The 13,667-nt window shown below is 46.9% G+C and overlaps 1 protein-coding gene across 1 annotated transcript; it reads left to right on the forward strand.

Moving 5' to 3' along the window:
- Positions 1-2,452: 2,452 nt before the first annotated feature.
- LOC129700657 (regulator of G-protein signaling 2-like) lies at positions 2,453-12,892 on the forward strand. Its single transcript, XM_055641238.1, has 4 exons — positions 2,453-2,463; positions 4,039-4,100; positions 7,025-7,191; positions 11,477-12,892. The coding sequence occupies exons 1-4, from the start codon at positions 2,453-2,455 to the stop codon at positions 11,651-11,653; spliced, it is 417 nt and encodes a 138-aa protein (XP_055497213.1). The 3' UTR covers positions 11,654-12,892.
- The last annotated feature ends 775 nt before the right edge of the window (positions 12,893-13,667 follow it).

A 13,667-nucleotide genomic window follows, 5' to 3' on the forward strand; every position in this document is an offset into this window, starting at 1 on the left:
AGTTACTGGTATTTTGAGCAAACACACAAAGTGTTGGAAGAATGTAGCGTGTCAGGCAGCATCTGTGGAGGGAATGGGCAGGTGAAATTTCGGCTCAGAATGGCACCAAAGTAGAGCTGTTTGAAAGCTTCAATTTCATAGGAGTAAATATCACCAGCAACGTGTCCTGCACCGGCCATATCGATAGCCATATGACAAAGAAAGCACACCGACGCCTCGACATCCTTAGAATGCTTAGGATGTTTGCCATGCTCCCAATAACCCTCACCAACTTCTGCAGATGCGCCGTAGAAAGCAGTTTATCGGGATGCATCACATCACGGTTTGGGAACAGCCCCGTCCAACACCGCAAGAAATTGCAGAGTGTTGTGGACGTAACACTGACCGTCACACAAACCAACCTCCCTCCATTGACTCCATCTACACTTCATGCAGCCTCAGCAAGGCCACCAGCATAATCAAGGACCAGTCTCACCCCCGTCACTCCCTCTTCTCCCCTCTCCCATCAGGCAAGAGGTGCAGAAGTGTGACAACGCACACCTCCAGATTCAGGGACAGTTTCGTCCCAGCTGTTATCAGGCAACTGAACCGTCCTATCACCAACTAGAGAGCCGTCCTGACCTCCCATCTACCTCATTGGAGACATTCAGACTATCTTTAATTGGACTTTACTGGACTTTATCTTGCACCAAACGTTATTCACTTTCTCCTGTATCTGTACACTGTGGACAGCTTGATCAAAATCATGTACAGTTTTTCCGCTGACTGGTTAGCATGCAACAACACAACTTTTTGCTGTACTTCGGTACCCTTGACAATAATAAATCAAACTAAAGCCTTTATCAGTGGACAGTGGAGGTGTTGGCTAGACTACTCTCTTGCCTGTTTCGTTGGCCATTGGTGTCAGCAAATGAAGGCAGAGAAACAGATGTACTAGACTAACCAACAAGGAAATAGTGTGCGGAGCACAGCAGTAGCTGAACAAAACAAAGTGCTACGTCTTTCACCACGTTAGTAGTTGTATGGTGCAATGATAATGACGTAGTTGACCAAATGGAGCAATGAGCTTCCATCTCCACACCTGACCCAGACACAACCCGGTGGTGGGGAATCATCGGTCAAAAGTTACCCGCTTCTCTCAGCATGTTCCACAAACTATTTACTTAAAGGGCCTGTCCCACTTCCACGACCTAATTCACGACCTCTGCCGAGTTTGCCCTCGACCCATACTCGCAGCATGGTTGTCACGAGGTCATAGGAGGTCGTAGCAGGCGTGATGCTAGTCGTAGGTACTCGTGGCATCAAGTAGGTCGGGGCGTTTTTTCTAGCATGATGAAAAATGTCCACGAGTAAAAAAAGTCTTGAATTAGGTGGTGAAAGTGGGACAGGCCTTTTAGTTTAGTTTATTATTGTCACGTGTTCTGAGATGCGTGGAGGAAGGAACTGCAGATGCTGGTTTATACCGAAGATAGACACAAAGTGCTGGAGTAACTGCAAGGGTCAGGCAGCATCTCTTGGAGAGAAGGAATAGGTGACGTTTCAGGTCTTCAGACCCACCTGAGATCATTCCTTTTCTTTTTCTCCAGATATGCTACAGTACCTGCCCACTGGGCTACTCCAGCACTTTATGTCGATCTGTAGTGAGAAGTCTGTCTTGGATGCTATTCAATCAAAGCATACAGTATATCAGGCACAAGTGATAGAGTGGTATGGTAGTAGTGGATAATAGTGGAACACCTTCTGAGGCAGTTTGCAAAGAGTCGCCAGGTTCATATGTTCATAAGAAATAGGAGGAGAATTAGGCCATTCAGCCCATCGAGCCTACTCCGCCAGAGTGTTGCGAGTCTGTGGAATTTTCTGCCTCAGCGGGCGGTGGAGGCCGGTTCTCTGGATACTTTCAAGAGAGAACTAGATAGAGCTCTTTAAGATAGCAGAGTCAGGGGATGGGGGGAGAAGGCAGGAATGGGGTACTGATTGGGGATGATCAGCCATGATCACATTGAACGGCGGTGCTGGCTCGAAGGGCCGAATGGCCCTACCCCTGCACCTATATTGTCTATTGTCTATTGTCAATCACGGTTGATCTAACTTTACCTCTCCGTATCTTTCATTCTATCTTTCCCTTTTTTGTTTGGCCTGAGGTTGCAGCATCTGCAGTTCCTTGAATGGACTCAAAAATGCTGGAGTCACTCAGCGGGACAGGCAGCGTCTCTGGAGAGAATGAACGGGTGACGATTCGGTTCGGGACTTGTGCCTCTTATCGAGGCTTACTTCCTTCACACACACGTTGAATGCTCCACCTGGAGTATTTTTACTTCCAATGAACGGATTCAATATTTAATTTAACTAATCACAATAATGAAGGTCTGAATGCTAAATGCATTGAACTTCTACACCCACAGAATTCAACCAAGAGGTCAGCTCTGGAGCCAGGTGAGGGAGGGCCTGAAAGATGCCAACAAAGTGAGTTATCATTTATTTTAACCTGCTTTCTCTCCATTAAATATCGTGTGAAAGTTGCGTCTTTTTCCAACAGCAGTTCCAACGTTTTCTACCGTAGTAACATTTTGGGATTGTTGTAAAGATTTCAGAATTCTTCATTCAGTTTTCAAACCACTCCCTAGTACTGAGAATTTATTTGCAAGCAAAGCAGATGGAATGCGTGGGGAGGAACTGCAGAGGCTGGTTTACGCAGAAGATAAGACACTGGAGTAACTCAGCGGGACAGGCAGCGTCTCTGGAGAGAAGGAATGGTTGACATTTTGGGACGAGACCCTTCTTCAGACTGAGAGTCAGGGGAGAGGGAGGAAGAGATATGGAAGGGTAGGGTGTGAAAACAGGAGATCAAAGGGGACGAAGAACAAGGAAAATGTAGAATAGATCATTGTTAGCTAGGGGAAGGTGACAGCGAAGCGTACAAAGATAAAATGTAATCAGGAGGACAGTCAAACTAGTCGGAGAACTAGGATGGGGGAGGGATGGAGAGGGAGGAAATACAAGGGTTACTTGAAGTTGGAAAAGTCAATATTCATATAGATTGTAAGCTGCACAAGCGAAATACGGAGAGAATTGTGGACGCAGCCTAGACCATCAAACAAACCAACCTCCCTTCCATTGACTCCATCTACACCTCATGCTGCCTCGGCAAGGCCAGCAGCAGTATCAAGGACTAGATCCACCCTGGCCACTTCATCTTTTACCCTCTCCCAACAGGCAAAAGGTACAGAATTTTGAAAACACACACCTCTTGATTCAGAGACAGTTTCTTCCCAGCTGTTATCAGGCAACTGAACCATCCTATCACCAACTAGAACTACTATCTACCTCATTGGAGACCCTCGGGCTATCTTTAATCGGACTTTACTGGACTGTATCTTGCACTAAACGTTATTCCCTTTATCCTGAATCTGTACACTGTAGACGTGTGGACTGTAATCATGTACAGTTTCTCTGCTGACTGGATAGCCTGCAACAAAAATACTTTTTGCTGTACCTCGGCACCTTAAATTAAAGCCTTCATCAGTGGACAGTGGAATCAGTCAACTCAACTATTCCCTCAACAACCAGAGAGCTACTATCGGGCTATCTTTAATGGGACTTTGCTGGACTTTATCTTGCGCTAAATAGTATACCCTTTGTCATGTATCTGTACACTGTGGCTGGGTCGATTGTAATCATGTATAGTCTTTCCGCTGATGGGCATAAAATGCTGGAGTAACTCAGCGGGACAGGCAGCATCTCTGGAGTGAAGCAATGGGTGACGTTTTGAGTCGAGACCCTTCTTCAGACTTTCCGCTGACTGGTTAGCATGCAACACAAAGCGTTTCACAGTACCTGGGTACATGTGTCAATAAACTAAACTAAACTAAACTAAACTAACCTAAACCAAAATTTATCTGTGTGGTTTTGCAAAAAAAATCTGCAGTGAATATAATCGCATCTTGTTAATAGTCACATGGATCAAAAATCATTTGAATTATAGTTTTGCTGAGGACAATGTCTTAAGGTTGACAATTCCATTCTATCATGTTCCTACAGGGCAACTCCTGAAGAGGCAAGGCTGTGGTCTGAGTCTGTGGATAAGTTGCTCTGCCACAAAGGTAAGCAGGCGTTAATCACTCAGAGCAGTTGTGGACAGGATATATTTCTCTCCAAGATAGACACAAAAGGCAGGAGGAACTCAGCGGGTAAGGCAGCATCGCTGGAGAAGTCACCCATTCCTTCTCTCCAGAGATGCTGCCTCTTCACGCTGAGTTACTCCAGCATTTTGTGTCCGTCTTCAGTTTAAACCAGCGTCTGCAGTTCCTTCCTACGCATATATATTTCTCTCCTCGTTAAAACCTTTGTACAAGCTTCAGGAAGTCATGATGTTGTTCTACATGACTTTATTTTGTCCGCTTTGGAGTATTGTGTGCAGTCCTGATCACCCCAGTACAGGAAGAATGTGGAGGCTTTGGAAAGGGTGTAGAGTGGGTTTACTAGAATGCTGCCTGGATTAGATGGAATTAGGTAAAAGGAGAGGTTGGACAGACTTGAATTGTTCTCTATGTTCTAATTAATCTAATCTGCCCACACATGATCCATATCCTTCCATTCCCTGCATGTCCATGTGCCTATCTAAAAAACCTCTGAAACACCACTATTGTATCTGCCTCCACCACCACATTCTAGCCACCCAACACCCTCTGTGTAAAAAACCTTCTCCGCACATTTCCTTTAAACTTTGCTTCTCTCAACTTAAAGGTGAGCCAGTCCCATTTGGGTGACCTAATCCGCGAGTTCTGGCGAGTTTGCCCTCGACTCATACTCGCAGCATGGTCGACACGAGGTCGTAGGAGGTCTTCGTAACTCTCCTTCATGCTCGAGACTGGTCTCCGCGTACTCGAGGCCTCAGCTGGGTCACGGCGTTTTTTTCAATATGTTAAAAAATGCCCGCGAGTAAAAAAAGGTCGCCATGTAAAAAATCGATACTTTGTTTACTCGTAGGTTTAGTCGTAGTAGGTTGTAGTAAATTGTAGGTAATCGAAAGTAGTAGAAGGTAGTTGAAGGTAGTCGTAGATAGTCTTCATCATAGTCGAAGGGAGGTCGAAGGAGATCGAAGGAGGTCGTCTTCACTCTCCACTATTCGGTGTCCAATTTTCCCAAAGTTGGTCGTAGATAGACGAAGCTGGTATTCAACATAGTCGAAGGAGGTCGAAGGAGGTCTTCTACATAGTCGAGGTAGGTCTTCAACATGATATTTTTTCAAGGGTTACACAAAAAAGCTGGAGAAACTCAGCGGGTGCAGCAGCATCTATGGAGCGAAGGAAATAGGCAACGTTTCGGGCCGAAAACCTTCTTCAGACTGATCGGGGGCGGGGGTGGGCGGGGACAAGAAAGGGAAAAGGAGGAGGAGCCCGAAGGCTGGGGGATGGGAGGAGACAGCAAGGACTAACAAAATTGGGAGAATTCGATGTTCATGCCCCCGGGATGCAGACTCCCCAAACGGAATATGAGGTGCTGTTCCTCCAATTTCCGGTACTGCTCGCTGTGGCCATGGAGGAGACCCAGGACAGAGAGGTCAGAGACGGAGTGGGAGGGGGAGTTGAAGTGCTGAGCCACCGGGAGGTCAGCTTGGTTATTGCGGACCGAGCGGAGGTGTTCGGCGAAACGATCGCCCAACCTCCGCTTGGTCTCACCGATAATAGGAGGAGACCCAGGACAGAGAGGTCGGAGACGGAGTGGGAGGGGGAGTTGAAGTGCTGAGCCACCGGGAGGTCAGCTTGGTTATTGCGGACCTAGCGGAGGTGTTCGGCGAAACGATCGCCCAACCTCCGCTTGGTCTCACCGATATTTTTTCAAACTCTTCTAAACTCACCAATTAGGTTGCACAAGTGGGACAGCCCCTTAAAGCTCTTCCATCATGTCTTTGACATTTCTAACCTGGGAAAAAAGTTCTGACTATCTCCCTAATTTATGCCTCTCATAATTGTATATGGTTCTAGCAGGTCTCCCCTTATTATTTAGTGTATAGAGTTTGGCAATACAGCATGGAAACAGGCCCTTCGGCCCACCAAGTCCATGCCGACTTTCCACTCTCTCATCCACTCCGTATAGACAAGGGGCAATTTTACAGAGGGCCAATTAACCTGCAAAATGGCACGTCCCTGTCATGAGGGTGGAAACCGGAGCAACTGGAGGAAACCAACGCGGTCGCAGGGAGAACGTACAAACCGCACACACAGACAGCACCCGAGGTCAGGATCGAACCCCGGTCTCTGGTGCTGTGAGGCAGTGGCTCATACATGGGGCTCGGTAGTTAAGTTCACAGGTGATGACTGAGCAACTTGTTGAACGGGTCCAGCGCTTCCCACTGTTCTTACGTTCCCACGTTCCCAATGGCCTCAAGAAGGGTCCTGACCTGAAACGTCACCTGTCCATGTTCTCCATAGATGCTGAGTTACTCCAGCACCTTGCATCTGTTTTAGTTTAGTTTAATTTACTATTGTCACATGTGCAGAGATACAGTGAAAAGCTTTTTTTGTTGCGTGCTATCCAATTGGCCAAAAGGCTATATACATGATTACAATCAAGCCATCCACAGTGTACAGATGCAGGATGAAGGGAAGAATGATTCAATAATAATAATAATAATTTTATTTATAGAGCACTTTAAAAACAAACATAGCTGCAACAAAGTGCTGTACATCACTAATCATTGACAAAAAAGTTAATACACACCAAAAATAACAATCAAAAGTAATAGTAGGAAAAGACATGTAAAATAAAGAAACATCAAAAACACCACAAACAGAAGCAAAGCCTCAGGCATGGTCAAAAGCCAGGGAGTACAAATGTGTTTTAACACTGGATTTGAAGATGGACAGAGAGGGGGCCTGTCTGATGTTCAACGGCAGGAGCAGCAACAGAGAAGGCTCTATCCCCTCTGAGCCTCCGACTAGATTAGTACAAGATAAGGTTCGATTATAGATAGACCGATGATCTCCAATGAGGTAGATCGTAACTCTGTCTTCCCTTTGCCCAGCTGGTCAGGCTGCCTTCAGGGACTTCCTCAGGACAGAATTCAGCGAGGAGAACATTGATTTCTGGCTAGCCTGTGAAGCCTACAGGAAGATCAAGTCTCCCACGAAGCTGGCTTCTAAAGCCAAGAAGATATACTCTCAATTCATAGAACCCAAGGCACCCAAAGAGGTATGGAGTTTGGATGGGTTGTTTCAAGATCTTCAGTTGTGGGGGGGGGGCACGGTGGTGCAGCGTCACAGCCCCGCAGGCCCGGGTTCGATCCTGATTACGGGTGCTGTCTGCATGAAGTTTGTATGTTCTCCCTGTGACCGCGTGTGTTTCCCCTATGGTGCTCTGGTTTCCTCTCACACTCCAAAGACGTACAGGTTTCTAGGTGAATTGGCTTTGGTAAATGGGCCACAATGCACGAGTCGGCAGACAACGGGGGTAAAAGCGTGCCCGACGTCGCCCCCACACTGATGGCTGCCTTCGTGTGTGGCTGCATCAGGTGGAGCATAGAGCCAAGGCACGTGGGCACCAAGTGTCACTACTTGCTGAGGTTCTGCCTGTCCCCAGTGTTGCGAAGGATGGGGCCTGGCGCAGATGCCACGCAATGTGCCAGTCAGCTGGACATTGCCGCCCCAACACCTTTGACCACACGTCCATCGGGCGGTGGTCAGCACGGAATGTCCTGCAGGCACTGCAGGGAAATGACTCCATGGATCCTGTGGCGTGGTTCCCAGAGCAGACTGCCCGGCTTGTCTGGCGAGATGCCTCATCGACAGAACTCACCAACAAGCACTAAGACCTGGCTTGGCTGGCGCTGCATGGGCGGAAATCACTTTTAAAACATGGGGGGGACACGATGATGGGTGAAAATTACTAAATAACGTGGGTGAATTACAGACCAGAGCCCTTAATGACCATCCGATACCCGTTTAAATCTTTCAAAAGCTGCTACATGATAAATAACACTAAATAAAACTGAAGCAAATAAAGGCAAACAGAAGAACTAACCTTGGAGGAGAGAGTGAGAATTAGAGAAACAGAGAAAGAGAGAGAAAACAACACACATAAACATTTCACAAACTAACAAAAACATACATAAAGAATCTTTGGATAAACTAACAAAAATAAAAATACTTAATTAAAAAAAATTCATATAACATCCCTAAATGATGGGTAAAAATGATTAAATAATGTGGGTGAATGAGGGACTGTACCTGCACGCCAGGAAGCCCATGGTCGCAGTCCAGAGCCCTTAATGACCATCCAATACTCGTTTAAATCTTTCCCATGACATCCACCAATACATCCAAACTTCAGATGGTAGTTGTCCCCACATCAGACAGTTTTAAGAAATTCTCCCGTGAATTTTATTCAAAGGAATGTGGCCTCAGTAATACGAAGGTGAAGACACAATTATATTTACAGAGGAATGCATATCGATTTATTGGTGACACATTGTATAACAGTGTCCAACAGTGTTAATACGATGTTAACTGCTGGCAGTTAAACCCCCTTTTCACGGGGCGACTTGACGCAAGAGGTAACCAGAGTTTAACATCGTGGGAACCTCGTGCGGTAACAGTACGGCATTCGTGGACCACCGTGGCGCTAACGGCAGGTAATCGTGTAACTTGGGTACTCGGGAGAAAATTCAAACATGTTTGAATTTGTCCAAGAGTGACTTGTACACTTGTGGTTGAGCATTGCAACATTTTATGAACGTAGTGGCCAGTGCGATATCCGTAGTAACTCTTGCGGTCACCGTGGGAACTCCTGCGAACGGTGAACCCGGAAGTTGGATAGAGTGAATCCACCCAGTTTGCTATTTACATACAAATCTAATAAAACTAGCTAACAAGCATTTCATTAATGTCATTGTGTCTCTTTTTGTCTGAAAGCAGTTTCTAACTGGAGGAACTCCGCGGGCCAGGCAGCATCTACGGAGGGAAATTGACAGGCGAGCCTTTCCTCAGGCTGCCTTATCTCTCTACCCCCCCCAACTCCCACCCACACACACAAATGCTGGAGAAACTCAGCGGGTGCAGCAGCATCTATGGAACGAAGGAAATAGGCAACGTTTCGGCCCGAAAAGTTGCTTATTTCTTGTGTATGTGTCGGAAGGAACAGCAGATGCCGGTTTAAAGAGAATGAGTTCGACGGCAGGCAGCATCTTTGGGGAGAAGGAATGGGTGACATTTCGGGTCGAGACCCTTCTGATATGCTGCTTGTCCCGCTGAGCTACATGTTGTGTCTATCTTCGTTTTAATCCAGCATCTGCAGTTCCTTCCTGGCCGAACCCGATTGAAAGATGAGAGGCTGGGCGATAGAAATCATTAATTGAATTAAATAACCTGTCTAATCGTATCTACGGGCTAGATGGAGGAAGAATGTTCCCGATGTTGGGGGGAGTCCAGAACCAGGGTCCCAGTTTTACAGTCTACCGTGGGAACTCTTTAATTACAGCGGGAAACGTTCAGTTTCCCAGGGGGTCGGGACGGGACTGGAGTTGGGAGGGAAAGGTGGGGGAGTCGAGGGAGAGGAGGGGGAGACAGATGGGGGTGTCTTCATTTACTGGCAGTGGGTGTCTGTCACTGAAACAGGCAGGTGAAATTTCGCGTCCACCTTGTGTGTGCCTCTCTCTCTCTCTCTCTCTCTCTCTCCCTCCCTCTCACACAGGCATGAATGGAGGAACTCCGCGGGCCAGGCAGCATTTACGGAGGGAAATGGACAGGCGACCCATTCTTCAGGCTGCCTTATGTCTCTCTCCCCCCCTCCCCCCCCCAACTCCCACCTACACAGGCGAATGCTGGAGAAACTCAGCGGGTGCAGCAGCATCTATGGAACGAAGGAAATAGACAACGTTTCGGCCCCGCTGCACCCGCTGAGTTTCTCCAGCATTCGTGTGTGTGGGTGGGAGTTGGGGTGAGGGGGGGTGGGGGGGGGGGGGAGAGAGACATAAGGCAGCCTGAAGAATGGGTCGCCTGTCCATTTCCCTCCGTAGATGCTGCCTGGCCCGCGGAGTTCATCCATTCATGCCTGTGTGGGAGAGATGGAGGGAGAGAGAGAGAGAGAGAGAGAGAGAGAGAGAGAGAGAGGCAGTCCTGGTCAGTCTTTTTTGAAGATAGACACCAGTTGCTTGGAGCAACTCAGCGGGACAGGCAGCATCTCTGGAGAGAAGGAACGGGTGGCATTTCGGGTCGAGAGCCTTCTTCAGACTGAAAGTTTCACCTCTCAGTAGATCATAAAATAACACAATCATCACGGTCAATGTGAGATACAGTGTTTATTCATATTTGACAAAATAAAAAGACGACTTCTTGCACATATTGAGAGAAGGTGCATCACACCAAACAACATTTGTCTAAAAAAACTCAGATTATTCTTCAGCTCATTAAAGAGCTCGGGTGAAAAAAACCAATATAGTGTGTGACAACAAAGTAACATCAATTGTGCCACGTGATTAACTACACTACAGTCCACGATGTTCATTCATGATTAACGGGAAAGATCGGGAGACGGACAAGTCACTCGCACAAATGACAGAATTGCCGAGTACCGTGGGAACTCTTTACTCTACCCCCGTTATATCGTGTGATATCGTGCTAGACCACGACCACTCCACTCTGGCTACATTTTGAGTCAAGTCGCCCCGTGAAAACTAGCCATTAACAAGAGCTAACAGTGGCAGTTAACAAATAGTTTTAGTCTCAGATAAATCAAGTGATAAACGGCTCCAATCCGTTCTGCAGTACTCATTAAACCCGAGAGCTTTTTAAAAATGTAAAATTCTGAGGAGGTTTTGCTGCAACATGGTGGGGGGGGGGGGGGGGTTGTTCCACACCTCTCAAAACATGGGGGGGACAAGTCTGTAAGGGTCCATGTCACAATTTATTCCGAACAGCTCCGTCACAGAGGACTCTGTGATTTACAGACTGTTCCCAGGGATGCGTTCAGAGATGGACATCAAGTGCTGCTGGAAGGTCATCAACTCGGTGATAGACGCTGTTTGGTCTGCCCGAGCATTGTTGACCACCCAGCGGAGCAGGATGTCTATCGGGAAATGTTGCCGACTGGCCCACTGCAGACTGCAGGAGCACGTGCTGAGGGACACACTGAAGCTCGGTGCAGCCAATGCCAAGGCTCGGTGGGGGAGGACCACAGTCTAGGGTCCTTCCGCTGCTGGCTCCGCTGGTGGTGGAGACCCCCCTCAAAAATAAGGGAAGGGATTCCATGCCAGTGGGCCACATGAGTGGCAAGGGTGGGGATAATATTGTGTGATTTGTGTAAACAGTATTGAATATATGTATAACCTCCTGAATATTGGATGGAATCTTGTAAGGATCGTCGATATATTAATTTCTCGAATAAAGTATATTTTGAAATTTAAAAAAAATGTAAATCTCTCCTCAGATGTGGGGCCCAATACTGCTCACTGCATTTCATGCTTTACTTTTCTTCCCTAAAGATTAACATTGATTTTACAACACGAGAAAATATCACGAGAAGCATGGACAAGCCCACGCAATCCAGCTTTGACGCAGCACAAAATGTCATCTACGGACTGATGGCAAGAGACTGCTACCCTAGGTTCCTGAGGTCAGACGGTTACCTGGGACTTGTCTGCAGAAGGGTCTCGACCTGAAACATCACACATTCCTTCCCTCCAGAGATGCTGCCTGTCCCGCTGAGTTACTCCAGCATTTTGTGTCTACCTGTCTACCTGTGGTTACCTGGGACTGATCAGCAAGGTGAACACCACCCCGCACAACTGATGCCGAACATCTCTCCATGTCCTGACACAAGTCAACAGGTCAATGCTGTCGTTTTTCTCTGAAGGGTCCCGTCCCGAAACGTCCCCTATCCATGTTCTCCACGATGCTGCCTGACCTGCTGAGTTACTCCAGCACTTTGTATTTGTTGTTGTAAACCAGCATCTGCAGTTTCTTGTTTCTAGATTCCCGTAAACCTCCTCTGGACCCTCTCCAACGGCAGCACATCCGTGCTCAGATAGTTTAGTTGCGTTTTGAGATGCAGCGTGAATACAGGCCCTTCCGCCGACAACTCCACGCCGACCAGCGATCACCCATGCTCTAGTTCTACCCTACACACTAGGGACAGTTTACAGAAGCCAATTAACCTACAAACCTTCACGTCTTTGGAGTGTGGGGGGAAACTGAAGCACCCGGAGAAAACCCACACAAAGTCCTCCAGAATTTGTACATTCTCACCGTGACAGCGGGGATTTTTTGCAGGTGCTCTGGTTTCCTCTCACATCCCAAGGCCGAATGGGTTTGTAGGTTAATTAGCTTCTGTAAATTATAAATTGTCCCCAGTGTGTAGGATGTAAACTGGGATAACAAAGATCAATGGTTGCCACGGACTCGGTGGGCCGAAGGGCCTGTTTCCACGCTGAATCTCTAAACTAAACCAAACTAAACAAATTAAAATTGTTTTTTAAAATTTCAGTTTAGTTTAGAGATACAGCATGGAAGCAGGCCATTCAGCCCATCGAGTGCATACTGACCATTAATTGCCCGTTCACACTAGTTCTTTGTTATCCCACTTTCACATTCACTCCCAACATACAAGGGGTGATTTTACAAAGGACAATGAAATGAAATGCAATAAAGGCTATTTCTGGAGAGTTTTGCATCAATCTGGAAATTCAATCAGGTACCATGCTGTGAGTCACCTTGAACACCTCATATGACTTCTTTGTGAGGAAAGCATTAGATTCAGGAACAGCTTCTTCCCCAAGGTTATCACATTACTCAACAGACCTCTCATAAGCTAGGGTGTAGTCCCGATCTTCCAACCTACCTCGTTGCGGCCCTTGCACTTTGTTTTATGATCTGCGCTTTCTCTGGCGATGTAGCACCCTAAACTCCGATATTTTACCTGTTGTACCTGGATATGAATTGATTGTACTCATATATGGTATAGTTTGACTGTATAGCACGCAAATAATATTTTCACTGTATTTCTGTACAATTATAAATCAATATTAATCACTGTAGATTGGTATCGTTTCTTGAACATGCCTCAACATTGAACAACTGTGAACACGCTAATGGCAGCACTGTGATCCCAACTAAACACTACATTGGGATATATGTCATGTAAATCGACAGCCTAGCTCTTTGTTCTGAAACATACAATTGACTTACCCGAGTTCTCTTGTTTTCATGTCCTTTAGAGATACAGCGCAGAAACAGGCCATTCAGCCCACCGAGCTCGCGTTGACCAGCGATCACCCAGTACACTAGCACTAACCCACACACTAGTGACAATTTACAATTTTACCAAAGCCAATTAACCTACAAACCTGCACGTCTTTGGAGTGTGAGAGGAAACTGGAGCACCCGGAGAAAACCCACACGACACGCTCACAGGGAAAATGTACAAATTCCATAAAGACGGCACCCGTAGTGGGGATCGAACCCGGGTCCCTGGCGCTGTGAGGCAGCAACTCTACCGTTGTGCCACCGTGCCACCCCTGATCTTTCCTTTTCTTTTTGTCAGTTGTCTTCAAGTTGAGTAAGTGAGCTCCCGCCTCAGGAATAACAACTTCTTATTTCCTCGATCAAGATTCCTCATGTTTACAGACACTTCCATTAAACTTTGAACTAGAGTGAATGGGTGAATAGTGGTCAGAG

The sequence above is a fragment of the Leucoraja erinacea genome, chromosome 10, assembly GCF_028641065.1.
Source record: "Leucoraja erinacea ecotype New England chromosome 10, Leri_hhj_1, whole genome shotgun sequence".
In the NCBI taxonomy this organism is placed as follows: domain Eukaryota; kingdom Metazoa; phylum Chordata; class Chondrichthyes; order Rajiformes; family Rajidae; genus Leucoraja; species Leucoraja erinaceus.